This window comes from Haematobia irritans, chromosome 4 (assembly GCF_050003625.1).
Source record: "Haematobia irritans isolate KBUSLIRL chromosome 4, ASM5000362v1, whole genome shotgun sequence".
NCBI classification, from domain to species: domain Eukaryota; kingdom Metazoa; phylum Arthropoda; class Insecta; order Diptera; family Muscidae; genus Haematobia; species Haematobia irritans.
This window is the reverse complement of record NC_134400.1, coordinates 138,906,179-138,933,379: the sequence shown is the minus strand read 5'-3', so window position 1 is coordinate 138,933,379 and position 27,201 is coordinate 138,906,179. Positions and strand designations below refer to the sequence as shown.

Genomic DNA, 27,201 nt, shown 5'->3' with positions numbered 1-27,201 from the left:
AAATAAAAAATTAATTGTTTCAATTAACTGCAATTGTATGCACACAAAGAAGGAATAAGGTTACATATTAGACCAAAACGTTATTTTTGGATGGTGAACATGGACAATTTTTGCCGCAAAAAAGTAGTTTTTTCTAAAAAAAAAAAATAGTTACATAATGTCCGCGAAAAAACATAGTTTCGACATTTATGTTAAATGTTCAGCGCCTAAAAAAAATATATTTTGCTGTAAGAGGTACTTATATTTCCCGGATGCGGTTGCTTCTACTACTAATTTTAATAAAGGGAGTGAACCCTAATTTTACTCTCTCTCTCTCTTTGGCAATTTGTTACTCCATATTTTTGTTGGAAATATCATTAAAATTATCTTAGTTAATTCTCCGTTTTGTTTGGTGAATAATTACTACAATTACATTTACTACGAACCGATTTTTTCTTCCAAATGTAATTAAAATAACGTTGATTTTTATAATTTTGTAAGAGGTCCCATATCCAATTTTTAAATTCGTTATTAAATTTGTAAATAAAAAACGGTTGAGTTTTAATGTTTTTTTTTTGTACTAAACTAGATTAGATGATGTCTATTTTAAATAGCGCCAATCCGACATACCATGCAATTATGGATTTTGGCAGGCTAGTCAGTCAGCCTAACCAGGCTGGTTGGCAAACAAACGAGGAGCTAGCCATTCATCTGTTGTTAAGATATAACAAAATACCATTTTAGATATGAGCTTGTGCTAAATAAATACAATAGCGGCAGAGTAAAAAAAAAACGCAAATATTTCATATATGTACTTCACTGTCTTTCCTTCTTTGAAGACAGAGAAAAATTAAAATTAAATCGTACAATACAATCAAAGTGAACAAATAAATTTTAAACATAACAGAAAATCAAAATAAAATTGTTGAACTTAATTGTTACTTTACACGCAAAAATTTCATGTGCCACAGATGTGTAGATGTTCAAAGTCTTTTTAATTTTATTATTCGATATACATATTTGCATTTGCAAAATGACTGAGATTGAGGTTTAGAGAATGCTATGGGGAAATGTAATATAGACTACAATTATTTCTTGGGCGGAATTTTTTTTTATTTTTATTTTCAAAAGTTTTGGCACATCATAGGCTTTGTGTGGAACTAATTAGAGAGGCTGTGATCGAAGCTCATATATTTTCTATTATGAATTTGAATAAAATAGTTTTGCTATAAGAATTTTAACTTTAACAATTGGAAAATCGGACTCATAAATTCGTCTGTCCGTGCGTCCGTATGTCTGTGAACACATTTTTGTAATCAAAGTCTAGGTCGCAATTTAACTCCAATCGACTTCAAATTTGGCACAAGTATGTATTTTGGGCCAAAATAGAACTCTATTGAGAAATCGTTTAGATATAGCTCCAATATATATCTTTCGCACGATATCTACTAATATGGCCCCAGAAGCCAGAATTTCAGCCTGATTTACTTTAAATTTTGCACAAGAAATACAATTGATAGTGTCGTAAATTGTGCCGAATTTAGTTGAAATCGGTTCAGATTTAGATATAGCTCCCATATATATCTTTCGCCCAATATGCACTTATATGGCCCCAGAAGCCAGAGTTTTGCCCCAATTTGCTTTAAATTTTGCACAGGGAGTAGAATTAATATTATAGCTATGCATGCCAAATTTGGTTGAAATCGGTTCAGATTTAGATATAGCTCCTATATATATCTTTCGCCCAATATGCACTTATATGGTCCCAGAAGCCAGAGTTTTGCCCCAATTTGCTTTAAATTTTGCACAGGGAGTAGAATTAATATTATAGCTATGCATGCCAAATTTGGTTGAAATCGGGTCAGATTTATATATAGCTCCAATATATATCTTTCCCCCGATTTTCACTCATATCACAACAGAAGTCAAAGTTGTAATCCAATTTAAGTAAAATTTTGCACAGGGTGTAGAATTAACATTGTAGCTTTGCACGCCAAATTTGATTGAAATCGGTTCAGATTTAGATATAACTCCCATATATATGTTTTTTTTTTGTGATTTCGGCAAAATTGGCCAAAATACCCACATTTTCCTTGTACAAACGACACTGCTAAGTTGAAAACTTGTAAAAATGACTTCAAATTTCCTACACGTCTACACAGAAAAAAATTTCCGTAGTTAACGCTAACGCTAAATTTAACTTATTTTTATTTGAAGAAAATTATTTGCTAGAAGTTAAATGTTATATTGTTTCTGACATTTTCCGTACCGGTCCATGGTATACAAAGAAAAATAATTTGCGATTCAATCACGAAATTAATTGATTCAATAAAATTTTTAATTGCAATTGCTTCAATCTCGAAAATGATAGTATTAAATTAAACATAATGAATTAGAAGTAAAAAATACACTTAATGTAAAGATTAAATAATTTCTTTGGCATTTTCAGTTACCTTTTTAATTGGTTCACTTATTAATATAATTGTTTTTTGTCGCAGAAAACCTCAATTAATTTTTGAATTCAAAATTTTTGTTGTATACTAGTGCAATGTACCAAATTTCAACTGACTCGGATGAAATTTGCCCCTCCAAGAGGCTCCAAAACCAAATCTCGGGAACGGTTTATATGGAGGCTGTAACAGGTTGGCTGATAAGTCCCCGGTCTAACAAAGAAAAACACATTTTTTTGTCAAAATTCGTTTTTATTATTCAACACAGTTCCCTTTAAGAGCGATACAACGATTATAACAACCTTCGAATTTTTTGATACCATTTTGCTAGTACTCCTTCGGTTTTGCCTCAAAATAGGCCTCAGTTTCGGCGATCACCTCTTCATTCCAACCAAATTCTTTCCCTGTGAGCATCCTTTTGAGGTCTGAGAACAAGAAAAAGTAGCTGGGGGCCAGATCTGGACAATACGGTGGGTGGGGAAGCAATTCGAAGCCCAATTCATGAATTTTTGACATCGTTCTCAATGACTTGTGGCACGGTGCGTTGTCTTGGTGGAACAACACTTTTTTCTTCTTCATATGGGGCCGTTTTGCCGCGATTTCGACCTTCAAACGCTCCAATAACGCCATATAATAGTCACTGTTGATGGTTTTTCCCTTCTCAAGATAATCGATAAAAATTATTCCATGCGCATCCCAAAAAACAGAGGCCATTACTTTGCCAGCGGACTTTTGAGTCTTTCCACGCTGCGGAGACGGTTCACCGGTCGCTGTCCACTCAGTCGACTGTCGATTGGATTCAGGAGTGTAGTGATGGAGCCATGTTTCATCCATTGTCACATATCGACGGAAAAAACTCGGGTGTATTACGAGTTAACAGCTGCAAACACCGCTCAGAATCATCAACACATTGTTGTTTTTGGTCAAATGTGAGCTCGCGCGGCACCCATTTTGCACAGAGCTTCAGCATATCCAAATATTGATGAATGATATGACCAACACGTTCCTTTGATATCTTTAAGGCCTCTGCTATCTCGATCAACTTCATTTTACGGTCATTCAAAATAATTTTGTGGATTTTTTTTATGTTTTCGTCGGTAACCACCTCTTTCGGGCGTCCACTGCGTTCATCGTCCTCCGTGCTAATTTCACCACGCTTGAATTTTGCATACCAATCAATTATTGTTGATTTCCCTGGGGCAGAGTCCGGAAACTCATATCAAGCCAAGTTTTTGCTTTCACCGTATTTTTTCCCTTCAGAAAACAGTATTTTATCAAAACGCGAAATTCCTTTTTTCCATTTTTTTCACAATAACAAAAGTTGCTTCACAAAAGACGCTCTATCTCACAAACTAATTGACTTACAGACGTCAAATTTTGACACGAATCATTTGAAGGTTGGTACACCCAGAGAAGGAATATGATCACCTCAAACATGCTTTAAGAGCAAAATGTTATTTTTGGGTGGTGACCATGTAACATGGTTTTCGCAACCATGTTATTTCCTCGGAAATCATGTATCTGATTTCGGCAAGCAGGTTATATTTGACGAGAAAATAACATTTTAGTGACAAACATGTTACATGGTCACCATACAAAAATAACATTTTGCTCTTGAAACATGTTTGAGGTGATCATATTCCTTCTCTGCGTGTACTATATAAAAATATTATGCATTTGATACTAGCGACGCCAAGTCAGAGCGGGGACTTATCAGCCAACCTGTTATTTTTTATAATTATTCTACCCTTAGATGAAATAATTTTGCTTCCGAACAAATTTTTCAATTATATTTGTAATTGAATATTTGTTCATATAATTAAAACATTATTTAATTAATATAACAGTTTTTAACTGACTATATTTTTTAATTTGATAAAACAAAATTTTATGATATTGTTTTCTGTGCAGTTATTTTCTAAAAAAAAAATAATTTATTATACAGCGTTATATTTTCACACGTTGCTTTATTTAACACTGGACGGACAGATTTGGTACACTGAAACAAATATTTACGTGATATTAAAGATTACGCAACCTCAATTTTAGGATGCGCAATTTACACACTATTAAGTAGAAATTTCTTTAAAATAATGAAATTTTAATTAAAAGAAAGTTTATAATCTTTGCTTCAAAAATTTTTTTCATTAAATTTAGGACACACATTTTGAAAATTTGCGTCCCTTCGTTAAAGTTGCATGACTTTAAACTAAAGCAAATTTTCGTTAAAGTAAAAAAACACATTTTGGATTTAAAGAAATCGTCCTTAAATTAACTGAAATATTGAATCTTTAGATTTAAGATAAAAACGCTTAAAATATAGGTTAATACTTATTTTGAGGATTTAGCATCTTTGGTTTAAAGGTTTTTTGGAATTAACAAAATATTTTGTACTTCGAAATATCCGTCATAATTTGGATTTTTAAACTGGCATTTTTTTGTACGTGAATAGCTTCATTAATATACCGGAAAAATTCAATAAATGAGATCTGTATCCTAATTTTAATTTTATAGATCCTAGATTTAAAGCCAGATAGGTCGCAAAAAAATTTCCTTATTTTAAAGAATCCGCATCTCATTGAAGGAAGGTCAAAATCTTTGGATTCAAGTAAACTTTTTTTGAGTGTCGGAGTTATTGTTTTCATTTTACCAATAACAAATTTTAGTGAGGGTAGTTATTTTCTAAAAAAAAAAACACTGTATAACAAGTGTTATTTCTTATTTTACCCATGATTTATTTAACTCCTTTATTCCATTTTAGCGCAATTTTACATCCCTATTGCATTGTACTTGTACGAGTTTTTGAGTCTGACTAATAAGCCACGAAGTGAATGGACATCACACCTTTGTTATTCCCAAAAGTGTTGTAGTTGTTAGTGGGGTGCGGTGATTGCTGTTTGCATGTCATAAACAATAAGCATATGAGCAAACACACACACACATGCTTATCTTAAACTGCATACTGAGAGTGAGAGAAGAGATGAGCCGGTTGATAACAAACTAGAAATCGTATTGAACGAATGTCTTAACCAAAAACCGAATACATTTTATAAAAAAATGCACCACATTTCAACACTTGCCTCTGATCTTGCCAAAGATGATAGGATTTTGTAATTTTTGCTTTTCGGTTAAAGTTATGGTCTTTTGTTGTTACACACAGATTTTTAATTAGTTTTTATGTTGTATGTATTAATTAATTCATCGACATTATCTTGAATTACAAGATACACTTATGCACACGAGTTACAAACAATTAACATTAAATCTTTTTTTTTTTTGGAAAACTTAATAGCAAACGGGAAGTTTGTTGCATTTTATTATTCCATTAACATTTAAGTAAGGTTTTTATGAACGTTTTTTTTTTTTTAAGATAAAAAAAACCAACAACTTGAATGCGATTTCTATCATATGCTTGATTTCTTATATTTTAGGCATTTGCTATAGTATAAAAAAAAACTTTTGGCGAAAACTACCGACTATATTCCGATATATTCATTCAGTTTCTTTAATTTAACTGAACTGAATTGTATCAAATGTAATGGAATACTATTCCCGTTTTTCTAGGCACCGTTTTTGTTCTTGTTCAAAATTTTCACTATTCCATTTGGTTGGTTTATTTAAACGACGATAAGATAATAACAATATTAATATAACGTACAATAATCACAACAACAATAACAAAAACACAACATCAATAAAACTACAATGATAGATTGCGGGGAAAATTGAGCGTACAACCACAAAAATCGATTAAATATTTTGTTATTTGTGGCTACATATCTCATAGCTGTAGGGGCCATTTGTTTAGCATTCTCAAGTTTTTGCTTAGAATTAAATTCAATATTTTCGTATAGTGTGAATCGATATTGACCAGCGTATCGTTTAAATATCATTTTGTTTTATTTTGATTTTGTTTTTAATAATCTGCTATGCTAATATTATGGTAGGGATTTTAGCTATTCAAGTGCTTGTAATTTAGTTTAGTTCCCTGTGTGTTGGTTGTAAAGGGTGATTCTTTTGAGGTTAGGATTTTCATGCATTAGTATTTGACAGATCACGTGGGATTTCAGACATGGTGTCAAAGAGAAAGATGCTCAGTATGCTTTGACATTTCATCATGAATAGACTTACTAACGAGCAACGCTTGCAAATCATTGAATTTTATTACCAAAATCAGTGTTCGGTTCGAAATGTGTTTCGCGCTTTACGTCCGATTTATGGTCTACATAATCGACCAAGTGAGCAAACAATTAATGCGATTGTGACCAAGTTTCGCACTCAGTTTACTTTATTGGACATTAACCCAACCACACGAATGCGTACAGTGCGTACAGAAGAGAATATTGCGTCTGTTTCTGAGAGTGTTGCTGAAGACCGTGAAATGTCGATTCGTCGCCGTTCGCAGCAATTGGGTTTGTGTTATTCGACCACATGGAAGATTTTCGCAAAGATCTTGGTGTAAAATCGTATAAAATACAGCTCGTGCAAGAACTGAAGCCGAACGATCTGCCACAACGTCGAATTTTCAGTGAATGGGCCCTAGAAAAGTTGGCAGAAAATCCGCTTTTTTATCGACAAATTTTGTTCAGCGATGAGGCTCATTTCTGGTTGAATGGCTACGTAAATAAGCAAAATTGCCGCATTTGGAGTGAAGAGCAACCAGAAGCCGTTCAAGAACTGCCCATGCATCCCGAAAAATGCACTGTTTGGTGTGGTTTGTACGCTGGTGGAATCATTGGACCGTATTTTTTCAAAGATGCTGTTGGACGCAACGTTACGGTGAATGGCGATCGCTATCGTTCGATGCTAACAAACTTTTTGTTGCCAAAAATGGAAGAACTGAACTTGGTTGACATGTGGTTTCAACAAGATGGCGCTACATGCCACACAGCTCGCGATTCTATGGCCATTTTGAGGGAAAACTTCGGAGAACAATTCATCTCAAGAAATGGACCGGTAAGTTGGCCACCAAGATCATGCGATTTGACGCCTTTAGACTATTTTTTGTGGGGCTACGTCAAGAAATAAGCTAGCAACTATTCCAGCTTTGGAAGACAACATTTCCGAAGAAATTCGGGCTATTCCGGCCGAAATGCTCGAAAAAGTTGCCCAAAATTGGACTTTCCGAATGGACCACCTAAGACGCAGCCGCGGTCAACATTTAAATGAAATTATCTTCAAAAAGTAAATGTCATGGACCAATCTAACGTTTCAAATAAAGAACCGATGAGATTTTGCAAATTTTAGGCGTTTTTTTTTTTAAAAAAGTTATCAAGCTCTTAACAAATCACCCTTTATATTAAAATTTCAATTCATAAAGTTTTCAAGTTTGTAATTATTAACACTGTTTGGCAATTGAAAACAAAAACAAAAAAATTTAAATAAAATAATAAATAAAACAAAATTCAATATTATTATGATGAACAACGTTTACAGTTAAAAAGAAAAAGTTTACTTGAATTACTAAAAAAGCAACCCAGCTTTAAATACAGGTTTATAAATAAATTTAGGATAAAAACCTAATTGAATTTTTACTTAACACAGAAAAAAAAACTCACGAAATTTTTTTAAAAGTTAAAGTCTTAATTGAGTTTTAAACAAGTATATACGGTCGTAAGTTCGACCAGGCCGAATCCTATGTACCCTCCACCATGGATTGCGTAGAAACTTCTACGAAAGACTGTCATCCACAAATTTCAACTCACTCGGATGAAATTTGCTCCTCCAAGAGGCTCCAAAACCAAATCTCGGGATCGGTTTATATGGGGCTATAAATGATTATGGACTGATATCGACCACTTTTGGCATGGTTGTTAAATATCATATACTACCACCACGTACCAAATTTCAACCAGATCGGATGAATTTTGCTTCTCCAAAAGGCACCGGAGGTCAAATCTGGCGATCGGTTTATATGGGAGCTATATATAACTATGGACTGATAGGAACCAATTCCTGCATGGTTGTTGGATACCATATACTAAAATCACGTACCAAATTTCAACCGAATGGGAAGAATTTTGCTCTTCCAAGGTGCTCCGGAGGTCAAATCTGGGGATCGGTTTATATGGGGGCTATATATAATTATGGACCGATTTCGACCAATTTTTGCGTGGGTGTTTGAGGCCATATATTAACACCACGTACCAAATATCAACTGAATCATATGAATTTTGCTCGTCCAAGTGGCTCCGGAGTTCAAATCTGGGGATCGGTTTATATGGGGGCTATGTATAATTATGGACCGATATGGACTAATTTTTACATGGTTGTTAGAGACCATATACTAACACCACGTACCAAATTTCAACCGGATCGGACGAATTTTGCTCCTCTAAGAGGCTCCGGAGTTCAAATCTGGGGATCGGTTTATATGGGGGCTATATATAATTATGGACTGATATGGACCAATTTTTGCATGGTTGTTAGAGACCATATACTAACACCATGTACCAAATTTCAACCGGATCGGATGAAATTTGCTTCTCTTAGAGCAATCACAAGCCAAATTTGGGGGTCCGTTTATATGGGGGCTATACGTAAAAGTGGACCGATATGGCCCATTTGCAATACCGTCCGACCTACATCAATAACAACTACTTGTGCCAAATTTCAAGTCGATAGCTTGTTTCGTTCGGAAGTTAGCGTGATTTCAACAGACGGACGGACGGACATGCTCAGATCGACTCAGAATTTCACCACGACCCAGAATATATATACTTTATGGGGTCTTAGAGCAATATTTCGATGTGTTACAAACGGAATGACAAAGTTAATATACCCCCATCCTATGGTGGAGGGTATAAAAAAGTGTTGTTCCACCAAGACAACGCACCGTGCCACAAGTCATTGAGAACGATGGCAAAAATTCATGAATTGGGCAAAGCCGAAGGAGTACCACCAAACTGGTATCAAAAAATTGGAAGGTCGTTATAATCGTTGTATCGCTCTTGAAGGGAACTATGTTGAATAATAAAAACGAATTTTGGAAAAAAATGTGTTTTTCTTTGTTAGACCGGGGACTTATCAGCCAACCTGTTAATCCCTGAAGTTGGGGCTAAAGATCTTAAAACAAACTATCGTAAGATTTATTTTGCAAATGTTGTCTTTTTTTAGTAAGTTCCACTTCTAAGCTAGAAAACATTACTACTTGTTGGCTAGTGTATTTTTGTGCAGAAGTCTCAGACATACATATACTCATTTCAGGGAAAAAAATAATCTATGAATGAATATTCGCCAGAAATGATCATTATTATAAATTAACTTATTTGCTTGCTGTACTTAAATTGTCTAAAAACAATTATCCATCAATGATTTGTGTATTCCATTAAACCAATCAAAACAAAACAATTTATATTACACCGTGAAATATCTGAAAGGCTGTTAATAATGAACGGCTGTCAGAAAACAATAGGCACCAATGCTCTGCCAATTATGATAATCAACCCAAAAAACAAAATTCCTTCCTCTTAGCTAATTATATTTCAGCATCATCTCGAGTTTTTTGCCTAAATTGCAAACTATTTAAGAACATGTAGAAAAAGAAAATTTGAAGATTTTCCACGATTGTCTTAAAATTTGAATACACACTCAAAAAATAAAAATACTTGGATCCAAAGATTTTGACTTTCCCTTAAGGAATTCAGCTGTTTATGAACAATCAAAATGATCTGGTTTACATGCCATTAAGGTCAGCTGAAAATGTATGCCTTCGTTTGACCACCAGACGGTAATGGTGTGGACCACTGTAACGGCCGATGATCACTCCCCACTTCTAGACCCAGAGAAGGAATACGATCACCCCAAACATATTTTAAGAGCAAAATGTTATTTTTGACCGGTGAACATGTTTGTCGCCACCATGCTACTTTCTCGAAAAATATGGATTTGATTTCGGCAACCATGTATATGATTGCCGAGAAAATTACATTCTTGCGACAAAAATATTCAATGTTCGCCGTACAAAAATAACATTTAAAAGATGTTTGGGGTGATCAAATTTCTTCTCTGCGAATATTATCGAAAAATATACCATACAGTATTCAAGCTCCGGGCAGACAAAGATTTCGACCGCACACTGAAAAAAATATTGTCGTGAAGTCAAAGATTTCATGTCTTTAAAATACGAATGTAAATTTTGCCTAGTATAGAAGACGCATTTCTCTAGTATAAAGTTTTTTTTCCTTGACCAAAGGTCGATAAACTTTTCAATGAAGTCGTATTGTCCTTATAATTAAGTGATTTGATTTAAAAATGGATATCATAACATGAAAGAAAAAATGTTTGGGCTAAGGTCAACTTGACTTTAATAATTTAGAAAAAATCTTTAAATTTAATGAAATTGTCTTTAAATTTGTTGTCTTTTTGCATCTTGACTACAAAGCAAAAAATCGTTCAAATATAGGACATGTTTTTCAACACTTTATTTTAAAGACGTTTTTTACTTGAAACACAGCATAATTTCTACTAGAAATCGAGTCTTAATTTGGAAAATAAAGTCGTCGTTAACTTGTTTTTAAAGGACTTTGATAGCATATGAAGAAAAAAAGCTGAAAAAGCGAAAAATTAAAATTTGCTTCCTAGAAGCAAGTGTCTTAAAAGTATCCTTACTTGTATTCTCCGCTTTTTTGGCTCGGAATCAATACCAAATTTTTTAAAGTAAAGACAAAATCTTTGGAACCGGGTATGCTTTTTTTTCAGTGCAGACCATGGACACTGCAACTCAGCACCATCGCTCTCAGTGTTGCCAGTATTGGGGATTTTGTGAATGGGGATGAAATTTTTGAGTTAGGGACTTGGGGATTTGATGGGAATTTCCATAAATATTGTGATTTTTGTGGGGATTTTTTCGAAAAATCGGTTTAATCTTTTTTAACAAAATGTTTCTTCTATAGAAAAATTTGTCAAAATTTTATTTCTATAGGAAGTTTTGTCAAAATTTTATTTTTATAGTAAATTTTGTCAAAATTTTGTATTTGTATAGAAAATTTTATGAAGATTTTATTTCTATAGAAGCTTTTGTCAAGATTTTATTACTATAGAAAATTTTGTCAAAATTTCATTTCTATATAGAACATTTTGGCAAAATTTTATTTCTATAGAAAATTTTATCAAAATTGTATTTCTATAGAAAATTGTATCAAAATTGTATTTTTATAGAAAATTTTATCAACATTTTTTTCTATGTTATAGAAAATTTTGTCAAAATTTTATTTCTATAGAAAACGTTGTCAAAATTTTATTTCTATAGAAAATTTTGTCAACATTTTATTTCTATACAAAATTTTGTGAAAATTTTATTTCTATAGAAAATTTTGTCAAAATTTTATTTCTAAAGAAAATCGGTTTAATCTTTTTTAACAAAATGTTTTTTCTATAGAAAATTTTGTCAAAATTTTATTTTTATAGTAAATTTTGTCAAAATTTAATTTTTATAGTACTTTTTTCAAAATTTTATTTCTATAGAAAACTTTATCAAAATTGTATTTCTATAGAAAATTTTATCAAAATTGTATTTCTATAGAAAATTTTATGAAGATTGTTTTTCTAAAGAAAATTTTGTCAACATTTTATTTCTATACAAAATTTTGTCAAAATTTTATTTCTATAGAAAATTTTTGCAAAATTTTATTTTTATAGAAAATTTAGTCAAATATTTTGTCAAGATTTTATTTCTATGTTATAGAAAATTTTGTCAAATTTTTATTTCTATAGAAAATGTTGTCAAAATTTTATTTCATTGTTGTTGTTTTTGATTGCAGCTTAAAACCATGCATTGACTAAACTACAAGTGTAGCTTAACCAACAGAGGAAAATAATGTTTGTCAAATTTATTTGGGCAAAGCCCTATAGACTGCAAAATGGTTAGATGGACGCACGTTTCGGAATTACCACATTCCTCATCAGCATCCCCTACTTGCAGCAAAACTATCAACCAATTATCAGAATAAAGTCAGGCAGTTCACTAAACTCAAAAGTGAACCACACGTGAACCTTCCGAAAAAAGATTTACACGATAGACGGCTTATGCCGAAATAAATTCGTACAAACATATCTCTTTTCAGTTGGCTGGGTTTATTTTAAGCATACTACCTCTTTTTTTCATTCGTTTTGTTTCGTTATTGTTGGATCAAATCAAAAACAACAACAATGATTAAAGAAAAAAACCAACAATAACAAAACAAAACGAATGAAAAATCTTATTTCTATAGAAAATTTTGTCAAAATTTTATTTCTATAGTAAATTTTATCAAAATTATATTTTTATAGTAAATTTTGTCAAAATTTCATTATTATATAGAAAATTTTGTCAAAATTTTATTTCTATAGATCATTTTGTCAAAATTTTATTTATATAGAAAAATTTACCAAAATTTTATTTTTATAGAAAATTTTGTCAAAATTTTATTTCTATATAGAAAATTTTGTCAAAATTGTATTTCTATATAGAACATTGTGTTAAAAACATTTTTTTTATATAGACAATTTTCTCAAATTTTGTTTTCTATATTCATTCATAAATACAAGGAACTCCAAACTCACATTTTCATGTCTCCAGCATTTGGAAGACGATCACCAGTCTCTTAGTGTTGTGGTTCGAAATCTTGATCTTATTGCAGCTTGCTGGATTATTATACTGTTTGTTTTGTTTTCAAATAAATTGTCAAAAATGCATTGTGAATTTTTGTGATAAATTTAAATTCAAATTGGGGATTTTTGGGGACGAAAACATCATAAGTTGGGGACAAGAGCCAGAAAAATACTGGCAACACTGAGCGCACTCTATACGGGTCAACCATGAATGACTAAAAAATCAGGTTTATCGCTTCATTTCTTCCCCACCAATGGATACAATAATCTTTGGATCTCAATCCGCTGGACTTTTGCGCTTGGGGCATTTTGGAGAGTGAGGATGACACTAAAAAATAATAATGTTTGGATCATCTCAAGTCGGCGCTTCGCCGGGAATGAACCAAAATACCACATTGCCACTTACGTGCCATCACAAAGCCATCAAGATTTTATTTCTATAGAAACTTTTGTCAAGATTTTATTTCTATAGAAACTTTTGTCAAGATTTTATTTCTACAGAAAATTTTGTCAGAATTTTATTTCTATAGAAAATTTTGTAAAAATTTTATTTTTATAGAAAATTTAGTCAAAATTTTATTTCTATAGAAAATTTTGTCAAAATTTTATTTCCATAGAAAATTTTGTCAAAATTTTATTTCTATAGAAAATTTTGTCAACATTTTTTTTCTATAGAAAATTTTGTCAAATGTTTCTTTCTATAAAAAATTTTATCAACATTTTATTTTTATAGTAAATTTTGTCAAAATTTTATTTTTATAGAAAATTTTATCAACATTTTATTTTTATAGTAAATTTTATCAAAATTTTATTTCTATATAAAATTTTGTCAGAATTTTATTTCTATAGAAAATTTTGTAAAAATTTTATTTTTATAGAAAATTTAGTCAAAATTTTATTTCTATAGAAAATTTTGTCAAAATTTTATTTCCATAGAAAATTTTGTCAAAATTTTATTTCTATAGAAAATTTTGTCAAAATTTTATTTCTATAGAAAATTTTGTCAAAATTTTATTTCTATAGAAAATTTTATCAACATTTTATTTTTATAGTAAATTTTGTCAAAATTTCATTTTAATAGTAAATTTTGTGAAAATTTCATTACTATACAAAAATTTTTTAAAAAATTTATTTCTATAGAAAATTTTGTCAAAATTTTATTTCTATAGAAAATTTTTTAAAAATTTTATTTCTATAGAAAATTTTTTAAAAATTTTATTTCTATAGAAAATTTTGTCAAAATTTCATTTTTATAGTAAATTTTGTCAAAATTTTATTTTAATAGTAAATTTTGTGAAAATTTCATTACTATACAAAAATTTTTTAAAAAATTTATTTCTATAGAAAATTTTGTCAAAATTTTATTTCTATAGAAAATTTTTTAAAAATTTTATTTCTATAGAAAATTTTGTCAAAATTTTATTTCTATAGAAAATTTTGTCAAAATTTTATTTCTATAGAAAATTTTGTCAAAATTTTATTTCTATAAAAAATTTTGTCAAAATTTTTTTTCTATAAAAAATTTTATCAACATTTTATTTTTATAGTAATTTTTATCAAAATTTTATTTTATAGTAAATTTTGTCAAAATTTTATTTTTATAGAAAATTTTATCAACATTTTATTTTTATACTAAATTTTATCAAAATTTTATTTCTGTAGAAAATTTTGTCAAAATTGTATTTCTATATAGAACATTCTGTCAAAATTGTATTTCTATATAGAACATTGTGTCAAAAACCTTTTTTTTGATATAGACAATTTTCTCAAATTTTGATTTCTGTATTCATTCATAAATACAAGGAACTCCAAACTCGCATTTTCATGTCTCCAGTATTTTGAAGACGATCACCAGTCTCTTGGTGTTGTGGCTCGAAATCTTGATCTTATTGCAGCTTGCTGGATTAATATGCTGTTTGTTTTCAAAAAAATTGTCCAAAATGTATTGGTGATTTTTGTGAGGAATTTAAATTGGGGATTTTTGGGGACGAAAACATCACAGAAAATCCCGGGATTCAAAATGAAAAATTTGCCACGAAAATTTTGGGATTTCTAAACTGATTTCAAGAGCACAATTTTACGTTTACACGGAGAACATGGAAAATCTTCGTCTCAAACATATTTGTTCTTAACAATTTGCAATAACTGTTTTTATTTTTTAATTTTATTAAAAGTTAGTTGTATCAATTATTTTTTTTTTTTTAATATTTTTAATTGATTACACTTTCAATATTAGGGTGACATTTTTTTTTCTTTACACGAGCATCTTTGCTTTATTTCAGAAAACGAAATTCCCACAATTTAAATAATTTCCCATCACAGCAATTATACCAGACGATCACCATAAATTAAGTATAAGAAATGGGCTATAAAATGTAATTAATTACAATTCCATACGCGCCAATTATCAATTCCCATTCAAATATAACAAGCCAAGTTATGTTAATTGATTTTATCCAGTTTTTTATTGTCAAAGCCAATATTGGCTATAGAGGAGCCGCTACAAAAAAGGCATTTTGAAAGAAATGTTTTACAAATAATAAAAGTAACATTAACGCCTAAGGTATGATTACAGGTTTTGAATTAACAAAAATTATTTATATTTCATGACATTCACACAATTCATGATAAATGGATGGCAAATTTCCATTTTTGGTTCACAAACGTTAAAATATCAAAAGAAAGAAAAAAAAAGAAAATTTAAGTCACGTTCCATGCCATCGTTATTGGCGGCTTACGCATGCGTACAATGTACCGGGCGCATGTGCTCCTAAATCTATGCGTGAGCAAAAACATAATGTTTTGTCACTCTTTGAAGTCGTATTGGCAAATGAAAGGCCGATACAGAGACCCGACGATGTGGTCGCGGGTATTGCATTTGGCTTTGGCCAAAAATTCACTTATTAATCTGCACGCATTTTAATGATTTCTATGTGATTTGTATATATGAAATGAAATTATTTGGCCAAGATTTTTAAAAATGTTTTTATTGCCATCGTTTCGATTTTGACTGTAATGGGGCGTCTCAATGACTAAGTGAATGGACAAATCCGTTTAATGATGTCCAAATGTTGAATTAATGTTTATTGAGAAAGTTATTGCAAATGATTTATTATCATTAACATCCTTAAATTTACCAGAGAGATTTTTTTATTTGAGATGTTTGGAAAATTTTTCAAATATCTATGATAATATTATAAAGTGATTGGGAAATTGCGAATGCGAAAAGTAAAAGGATTACTAATGTAAACTGATGATACGAGTATGATAAAGCGAATGGATTATAAAAATTAAGGGATTCATACACTCAACAAAAGTTAACTCTCCATGGCACTAAAGTCAATTTTATTTTTATTTAGTTCATGGAAATTAAGTTTTCGTTAAAATGTCGAAATTTTTGCTTTGAACAATAAAATAATGAAAAAAATTTAGCTGTTTACTTTGTTGCATTACATATCAAAAACACCGTATAGGAAGCATGTATATAATTTTTTGAAACTTTCATTTTCCTCCTTACCTAAACCCATTGGATAACTTTGCGAATCATATAAACCAAACCGCTTAAGACTACAGTTTCGGACTCGCTCTCTCTCTCTCTCTCTCTCTCTCTCTTCATAACCAACAATGACGCAACTTCAAAAGGATTTGTATTGCTGATTGAGATAAACTTCTTCTGTTAAATGGGCTTTGCCAATATTGCGTAAAGTTCAATTACGCACTCATGCAATTTCTTAACAAGTGAAATTTCGCTTTTACTTCATGCTTGAAAACCAAACAAAAAAAAAATAATTTAAGTGAAAATTACCAAAGCACCAGCCCGTGGACGAGACGAAAAAATACTTTCGATGAAATTATTCATTAATAATAATATGTAATACGCGACAATTTGCAGTCATACATGAATGACCAAACAACATGCAGCATGTTCGGTACAACAAGTACGAATATCTTTGTATAAAAATTAATGAAAAAATAAACATAACCGGCAAATTAGTGGGCGGAAAACGTCATCATAGCAAATAATAAATAGACTATGCACGAAAATTCAACTCACGCGACAACAATTTTGAAAATCTCAAAAAAAAAAAAAAACTGTGAAGACAAAAAACAGTCATAAATTCACCTTGGCAGTGACATATGCGTTCGCCGCTTAGTGAACGAGAGTGAGCGAGAAAGATATCCTAAAATCCGTATAACGCATTTTGACTGCAATATAGTGCGTTTTCCATGTTGTGAAATGAAAAATGTGCATGTCCACGTCCTCATCTGTGGTCTTTTATTCGTGGTAACAAGTGTCGGAGTAACAACCATTCAACCTAAAAGAAGCCATTCAGCCTGATCATATCCCATGGCTTACCCCACATGGATACGTAATATAATATATGACGGCATATCATACTGAATTGGAAGAAAAAATGCAACACCAATGCTTGCACTGCTGCCATGCATAAAAATTGGATTACCATTGCAAAACTGCTCACGCATATACTGATGGTCCGGTCCATCGATTTCCTCGCTTTGTGAACAGTGATCTTAATACTCAGTAAACTGCATTAGCAATTATTCAAAAATTTTCACATTGAAAAAAAAAAAATAGTGAAAAAAAGTGAGCGCAAATAACGAATGCGAATCTTAGCTTAGCATAGAAGACGCATTTCTCTGACATAAAGCTTTCGATCCAAAAGCCGATAAATTTTTAAATAAAGTCGTTTTGTGATTCGACATAAAACTGGAAGTCTTCACATGAAAGAACATTTTTTTCGAATAACGTAAATTTGGCTTTAATAATTCTACGAAATTCTTCCAAATTAATGAAATCATCTTCAAATTTGTTGACTTTTTTTGCCTTGACTACAAAGCAAAAGGAGATGTTTTTAATTGAAACATGTGATAATTTCCACTTGAAGTCGAGTCTGAATTTGGAAATTTAAATTGTCGTTAACACGTTTTAATGGACTTTGATAGCACATGAAGAAAAAAAACGAATAAATTAAAATTTGTTTCCTAGAATCAAGTATGCAAAACTCAAAAGAGAATTGAGTCTTAAATGTAGCCTTACTTTAATTCTCCGCTTCTTTGGCTCGAAATTTATAACAAAATCATTAGTGTTAAGAAGACAAAAGTCCATATAATGGGTGCTTGATATTTCTTTATCCATATTTCCTGATTTTTTTTTAATTTTAAAAAGCAACACAGGTCGAAAATAACATCAAATTTAAGAATCATCTTAGATTTTGGACACTTTTGGTACAAATTACGGCCTTAAAACTGCCATCACACGCTGCACGAAAGTGTTTCTTTGGTATTTTGGCCCTTTTTCCGGCGAAATGCCGTCTTGAGATGATCAACACTTTGATATTTTTAAGTAGTCAACCTTACTCTCTAAAATGCCTCAAAAATTTTTCTATAGAAATAAAATTTTGACAAATTTTTCAATAGAAATAAAATTTTATCAAAATTTTCTATAGAATTAAAATTTTGACAAAATTTTCTATAGAAATAAAATTAGGACAATAGAAATAAAATTTTGACAACATTTTTTATAGAAATAAAATTTTGACAAATTTTTCTATAGAAATGAAATTTTGACAACATTTTCTATAGAAATAAAATAATGACAAAATCAGCTATTGAATTAGGACAATAGAAATAAAATTTTGAAAAAAATTTTTATAGAAATAAAATTTTGACAAAATCTTCTATAGAAATGATATTTTGACAAAATTAGCTAAGAAATCAAATTAGGACAATAGAAATAAAATTTTGACAAAATTAGCTATAGAAATCAAATTAGGACAATAGAAATAAAATTTTGACAAAATTTTCAATAGAAATAAAATGTTGACAAAATTTTCTATAGAAATAAAATTTTGACAAAATGTTCTATAGAAATTAAATTTTGACAAAATTTTCTATAGAAATAAAATTTTGACAAAATTTTCTATGGAAGTAAAATTTTGTATAGAAATAAAATTTTGACAAAATTTTGTATAAAAATAAAATTTTGACAAAATTTTCTATAGAAATTAAATTTTGACAAAATTTTCAATAGAAATAAAATTTTGACAAAATTTTCTATGGAAGTAAAATTTTGTATAGAAATAAAATTTTGACAAAATTTTCTATAGAAATAAAAATTTATCAAAATTTTCTATAGAAATAATATTTTGACAAAATGTTCGATAGAAATAAAATTTTGACAAAATGTTCTATATAAATAAAATTTTATCAAAATTTTCTATAGAAATAAAATTTTGACAATATTTTCTATAGAAGTAACATTTTGGCAAACTTTTCTATAGAAATAAAATTTTGACATAATTTTCTATAGAAATAAAATGTTACAAAAATTTTCTATAGAAATAAAATTACAACAATAGAAATAAAATGTTGAAAAATTTTCTATAGAAATGAAATTTTGGCAACATTTTGTATAGAAATGAAATTTTGGCAACATTTTCTATAGAAATGAAATTTTGACAAAATGTTCGATAGAAATAAAATTAGGACAATAGAATTAAATTTTTACAAAATTTTCTATAGAAATAAATTTTTTACAAAATTTCTATAAAAATAAAATTTTGACTACATTTTCTATACAAATAAAACTTTGACAAAATTTTCTATAGAAATAAAATTTTATCAAAATTTTCTATAGAAATAAAATTTTGACAAAATGTTCTATAGAAATTAAATTTCTCAAAATTTTCTATAGAAATAATATTTCGACAAAATATTCGATAGAAATAAAATTTTGACAAAATTTTTTATAGAAATAAAATTTTACTAAAATGTTCTATAGAAATAAAATTTTGGCAATATTCTCTATAGAAGTAACATTTTGACAAACTTTTCTATAGAAATAAAATTTTGATATAATTTTCTATAGAAATAAAATGTTACCAAAATTTTCTATAGAAATAAAATTACAACAATAGAAATAAAATTTTGACAAAATTTTCTATAGAAATGAAATTTTGGCAACATTTTGTATAGAAATGAAATTTTGGCAACATTTTCTATAAAAATGAAATTTTGACAAAATGTTCGATAGAAATAAAATTAGGACAATAGAAATAAAATTTTTACAAAATTTTCTATAGAAATAAAATTTTTACAAAATTTTCTAGAGAAGTAAAATTTTATCAAAATTTTGTATAGAAATAAAATTTAGACAAAATTTTCTATAGAAATAAAAATTTAACAAAATTTTCTATAGAAATAATATTTTGAAAAAATGTTCGATAGAAATAAAATTTTGACAAAATTTTCTATAGAAATAAAATTTTATCAAAATTTTCTATAGAAATAAAATTTTGACAAAATTTTCTATAGAAGCAAAATTTTGGCAAACTTTTGTATAGAAATAAAATGTTGACATAATTTTCTATAGAAATAAAATGTTACCAAAATTTTCTATAGAAATAAAATTACAACAATAGAAATAAGATTTTGACAAAAATTTCTATAGAAATGAAATATTGGCAACATTTTGTATAGAAATGAAATTGTGCCAACATTATCTATAGAAATGAAATTTTGACAAAATGTTCGATAGAAATAAAATTAGGACAATAGAAATAAAATTTTGACAAATTTTATTGAAAATATATGTTGGATAGAAATAAAATTAGGACAATAGAAATAAAATTTTGACAAATTTTATAGAAATAAAATTTTATCAAAATTTTCTATAGAAATAAAATTTTGACAAAATTTTCTATAGCAATAAAATGTTATCAAAATTTTCTATGGAAATAAAATTTTTACAAAATTTTCTATAGAAATAAAATTTTGACAAAATTTTCTATAGAAATAAAATTTTGACAAAATTTTCTATAGAAATAAAATTTTAACAAAATTTTCTATAGAAATAAAATTTTGACAAAATTTTCTATAGAAATAAAATTTTAACAAAATTTTCTATAGAAATAAAATTTTGACAAAATTTTCTATAGAAATAAAATTTCGACAAAATTTTCTATAGAAATAAACTTTTAACAAAATTTCCTATAGAAATAAAATTTTGACAAAATTTTCTATAGAAATAAAATTTTGACAACATTTTCTATAGAAATAAAATTTCGACAAAATTTTCTATAGAAATAAAATTTTAACAAAATTTCCTATAGAAATAAAATTTTGACTAAATTTTCTATACGAAGAAAATTGTCAAAATATACGATTTTTTGTTTGGTAGTTCTTTGGTAAATTGTTCTCCACATCTTGGTAGATTATTTTTGGCTCGAGTGGAAACCGTGCCGGTATACCTTTTTGTAAAAGATTATGTAATTTTTGGAAGGTACCTCATAACTTTACAATAATTTCAAATATTTAATTTTTTTTTTAATTTTATTTACTGTCAATGTTATTGCACTTTCCAAGTGTTTACAAGTCAATTTTTGTCGCCGTGTTTTCATGTAAAACTAATGTTTTGATTTTTGCGCCAGTATATCAACCTTCAAAAGTGGAAAAGTGGCAATAACCCACACGATTTTTGCCATGATATATTTCATTGCCTCTTGTTGAAGCGATACCTGTCTGGCTAGTCTTCGATTTAAATTTGAAATTCCATGAGAATTTTGATTTGTAAAGAAAGCACGCACGAGTCTTCGTTTAACATGAAACGAAGTTTCGTGCATTACATGATTTTATTATGTTTTACAAAGAATCCAGCAAAAAAAAATGAATATATATACACTGAAAAAATATTGACCCAATATGAAAGATTAGGCAACCTAAATTTTAGGATAAACAATTTACACCCAGAGGAGAAATATGACCACCTCAAACATGTTTCAAGAGCAAAATGTTATTTTTGTATGGTGACCATGTAACATGTTTGTCACTAAAATGTTATTTTCTCGTCAAATCTAACTTGCTTACCGAAATCAGATACATTATTACCGAGAAAATAACATGGTTGCGAAAACCATGTTACATGGTCACCATCCAAAAATAAAATTTTGCTTTTAAAACATGTTTGAGGTGATCCTATTCCTTCTCTGGGTGTATATAATGTTAATTTATATAATGTTTTTTTATTACAAGAAAGTTCATAATTTTTACTCTAGTTTTTTATATAAGATTACGGTCTTTTTTTGATAAAATATGAATTAGTCGATTTTCGCCTATTGTATCCCTACACGAATGAACAGATTTATTTCCAAAGAAGATGTTTTAGAAACATAAAATTTATTTGACCTTTAAAAAAAATCTTTAAAAACTACTAAAAATTGTTGGAAACAATCTTTGCAAGACTTATCATAAATTCTATACTTTATAACAAAGAGAAATTCCGTCTAATTTTTTTTTTTTTTTTTTTAATAATTAGGTGATGCAACAAAGTATAGAGTTTCTATGAACTGGGATTCTTCATTATAAGGAATTACATAAATTTACGAAAAAGTAATGTTTGACATTTTCCAAACAGTTGAGCAACAGTTTGAAAGCTAAGACCATTAACCCATTTCGTTCTGAGATTGAATTATTTGTTGGTCTCAAAAATCTATTGAATAAAATTAACAGATATTTTTTCAGAGAACAGTGTTCGCAATTTCGAAGTCAATTTAACAAAAGCTTGGCCGTTTCCAAAGATTTTGCTTTTACACTAATGATATTAGTATTGATTCCGAGCCAAAAAGTGGAAACTTGACGTAAGGATAAGTTTAAGACACAATTCTCTGTACAATTTGAGATTTGCATACTTGATACTAGGAATAGCTTTATTAATATACCACGAAAAGAGAAAATTCGATAAATGAGATTTGTATTCTAATGTTAATTTTATTAATCCTAGATTTAAGGCCACATAGGGCGCTAAAAATGTCTGGGAATCTATACCAAAATCCTTAAGGGAAAGTCAAAATCTTTGGATTCAACTTTTTTTAGTGCTGTTCAACTTTTTTGAGTGGATTCAACTTTTTTAGTGCTGTTTATATTTTGTTCACAATAATTCCTTATGATTATTTTTTAAAGTTAATTAAAAACAAGTATATACGGCCGTAAGTTCGGCCAGGCCGAATCTTATGTACCCTCCACCATGGATTGCATAGAAACTTCTACGAAAGACTTGAATATCATATACTACCACCACGTACCAAATTTCAACCATATCGGATGAATTTTGCTCCTCCAAAAGGCACCGGAGGTCAAATCTGGGGATCGGTTTATATGGGAGCTATATATATTATTATGGACTGATAGGAACCAATTCCTGCATGGTTGTTGGATACCCTATACTAACATCACGTACCAAATTTCAACCGAATGGGAAGAATTTTCAATAATTATGAACCGATGTGGACCAATTTTTGCATGGTTGTTAGAGACCATATACTAACACCATGTACCAAATTTCAGCCGGATCGGATGAAATTTGGTTTTCGTAGAGGCTCCGCAAGCCAAATCGGGGGATCAGTTTATATGGGGGCTATATATAATTATGAACCGATATGGACCAATTTTTGCATGGTTGTTAGAGACCATATACTAACACCATGTACCAAATTTCAGCCGGATCGGATGAAATTTGCTTCTCTTAGAGGCACCGCAAGCCAAATAGGGGGATCGGTTTATATGGGGGCTATATATAATTATGGACCGATACGGACCAATTTTCGCATGGTTGATAGAGACCATATACTAACACCATGTACCAAATTTCAGCCGGATCGGATGAAAATTGTTTCTCTTAGAGGCTCTGCAAGTCAAATCGGGGGATCGGTTTATATGGGGGCTATATATAATTATAGACCGATGTGGGCCAATTTTTGCATGGTTGTTAGAGACCATATACTAACACCATGTACCAAATTTCAGCCGGATCGGATGAAATTTGCTTCTCTTAGAGGCCTCGCAAGCCAAATTTGGGGGTCCGTTTATATGGGGGCTATACGTAAAAGTGCACCGATATGGCCCATTTGCAATACCATCCGACCTACATCAATAACAACTACTTGTGCCAAGTTTCAAGTCGATAGCTTGTTTCGTTCGGAAGTTAGCGTGATTTCAACAGACGGACGGACGGACGGACATGCTCAGATCGACTCAGAATTTCACCACGACCCAGAATATATATACTTTATGGGGTCTTAGAGCAATATTTCGATGTGTTACAAACGGAATGACAAAGTTAAGGATGGGGGTATATCCTATGGTGGAGGGTATAAAAAGTGTCCAAAAATATGGGCTGAAAAATTAAACTTAATACCTACACCATTTTTCACTTTTACATTTTGCAAACATAAATATTTTTCTGAAAAAGTTAATTTTAACTGTTCCAAAAATCATACAGCGAAGCGAAATGGGTTAAGCGAAGCTCTTTCATCGCTTGCAGCCACCACTAGGCTATGGCTACGATGAATGTTAACTAACGGCTGGATGTTTCTGAACAAACATTGTTGTGGATAAAACGCCCATTCATGCGTATCCCACACATGGAGCAGCACTATCAAGAGGAGTTTATTTTGTTTTCAATGTAATGTAAATTCATTATATTGTTGTGGTTGGATAGTAAATGTTATTGACATTGATTTCTAGCCAGATGTGAAATGAAAATTCAGTTCATTATGATTGCAAAATGTCTAATAAAAAAGGCAAAACATCAAAGAAAAAAATAATTTCCCTACGGCATAGTGAAGAAGTGCGAAATCAATTAAGGAAGACCATCTGTCAGTGTCTTTTGAAAATATATGATGGGAATGAGGTTTTGCAGAAACGAATGTCACATTACTGCATTATTGTACATTTTATGAGGAGCTATCCCATACCTGTTAAGAAAAATCTTCGTAGAGAACGAGGAAAATAATAAAAAAAAACGTATATATTCGCAATTGTCTTCTATAACAGGCATGATAAATGGCATAGTGAAAATGGTACTAAATAAACTTCGAAAAAGTACTTTTTTTAAACCAAAACGTACTTTATTAGATTTGTGCAAGCAATGCAACCTCTAAACCTAAAAGGCATGCTACGGCATTTGTCTCATGAAACAGAACCATTTCGATAACGTGGTTGACATAAAAGATAATGTTTCATTATAACAAAGTGAAAGAAACGATGGTTAATTATCGTAAGACTCCACAGTCATAATTCTGAGAGGATTAAAATTATGAACATAAAGAAGTTTAGAAAAAAAAAATACCAAACGTAAACCGGGGATACCACGGCACTTTCTTTGCTCAAGAAGTACCAAAAATAGTACAAAAGTGTCAACTTTATCAACACTGTTCTAAAAGTATTTATGAATGACGAGGAGAAAACTCTCCATATTAAATTTTATAGAATACATTCACTAGACTATAATAGAATGCAACACTAATTTATTTTTTCTAATTCGGAAAATGTAACCAAACTTACCTTAGTTGGGGAAATGGTTGATGTACTGGTCGTAGTAGATGCATGGGATTTAGCTGGAGAACGTGGAGGCAAACGTTTGCCCACATTATTGGCATGCAATTGCTGGGCATATATCAAATTGCCTGAATGTGGATTGTATTGGCTATGATGGTGGTATTGGTGATTGTCATTGGGTTTGACATTCATATTGGAAATATCTGCGCGTGTGTAAAAGCGTATTGATCCCTAAAAACAAACAAATTTTAAATACAAACTATATAAATATCATTTTAACAAAAATAATTTCATTTTGTTGTCTTAAATATAATAAACAACGTATATTTTACTGAAAAACAACTTGGTATTAATGCCGAGCTAAAAAGCGGAACACCACATTAAGGATGGATTTCGCTTCTACAAAAAGGGAGAGCTTACTCAAAATAGTTATGAACTAAATGTATGTAAAATTTTGTCAAAATTTTATTTCTATAGAAAATTTTGTCAAAATTTTATTTCTATAAAAAATTTTGTCAAAATTTTATTTCTATAGAAAATTTTTTCAAAATTTTATTGCTAAAGAAAATTTTCTCAAAACTTTATTTCTATAGAAAATTTTGTCAAAATTTTATTGCTAAAGAAAATTTTCTCAAAACTTTATTTCTAAAGAAAATTTTCTCAAAACTTTATTTCTATAGAAAATTTTGTCAAGGTTAGGTTAGGTGGCAGCCCGATGTATCAGGCTCACTTAGACTATTCAGTCCATTGTGATACCACATTGGTGAACTTCTCTCTTATCACTGACTGCTGCCCGATTCTATGTTAAGCTCAATGACAAGGGACCTCCTTTTTATAGCCGAGTCCGAACGGCATTCCACATTGCAGTGAAACCACTTACTGAAGCTTTGTAACCCTCAGAAATGTCACCAGCATTACTGAGGTGGGATAATCCACCGCTGAAAAACTTTTGGTGTTCGGTCGAAGCAGAAATCGAACCCTCGACTTTGTGCAGGCAAGGCGGCATGCTAGGTTAGGTTAGGTGGCAGCCCGATGTATCAGGCTCACTTAGACTATTCAGTCCATTGTGATACCACATTGGTGAACTTCTCTCTTATCACTGACTGCTGCCCGATTCTATGTTAAGCTCAATGACAAGGGACCTCCTTTTTATAGCCGAGTCCGAACGGCATTCCACATTGCAGTGAAACCACTTACTGAAGCTTTGTAACCCTCAGAAATGTCACCAGCATTACTGAGGTAGGATAATCCACCGCTGAAAAACTTTTGGTGTTCGGTCGAAGCAGGAATCGAACCCACGACCTTGTGTATGCAAGGCGGGCATGTTAACCATTGCACCACGGTGGCTCCCGTGGTGTCAAAGTTTTTTTTCTATAAAAATTTTTGTCAAAATTTTATTGCTATAGAAAATTTTGTCAAATATTTATTTCTATAGAAAATTTTGTCAAAATTTTATTTGTATCGAAAATTTTGTCAAAATTTTAGTTCTAAGAAAATTGTATTTCTATAGAAAAGTTTGTCAATATTTTAGATCTATAGAAAAATTTGTCAAAATTTTATTTCTACTGTCCAAATTGTATTTCTATCGAACATTTTGTCAAAATTGTATATCAAAATATTATATCTATAGAAAAATTTGTCAAAATTTTATTTCTACAGAAAATTTTGTCCAAATTTTATTTCTATAGACAATTTTGTCAAAATTTTTTAGTTCTAAGACAATTTTATTTCTATAGAAAAGTTTGCCAATATTTTATTTCTATAGAAAATATTGTCCAAATTTTATTTCCATCGAACATTTTGTCAAAATTGTACATTTAAGACAATT

The 27,201-nt window shown here is 30.0% G+C and overlaps 1 protein-coding gene across 3 annotated transcripts in view; it reads right to left on the bottom strand.

Moving 5' to 3' along the window:
* klar (klarsicht) overlaps positions 1-27,201 on the bottom strand; it is a 609,907-nt gene that overhangs the window by 74,380 nt on the left and 508,326 nt on the right. For 2 of the 3 annotated variants that reach the window (XM_075304373.1, XM_075304374.1), the window contains one exon: positions 25,380-25,604. In XM_075304373.1, the coding sequence (XP_075160488.1) occupies positions 25,380-25,604 (225 nt within the window). Of the gene's footprint in view, positions 1-5,509; positions 5,703-25,379; positions 25,605-27,201 lie in introns of those variants that run through there. The other variant, XM_075304375.1, reaches the window with a different exon arrangement.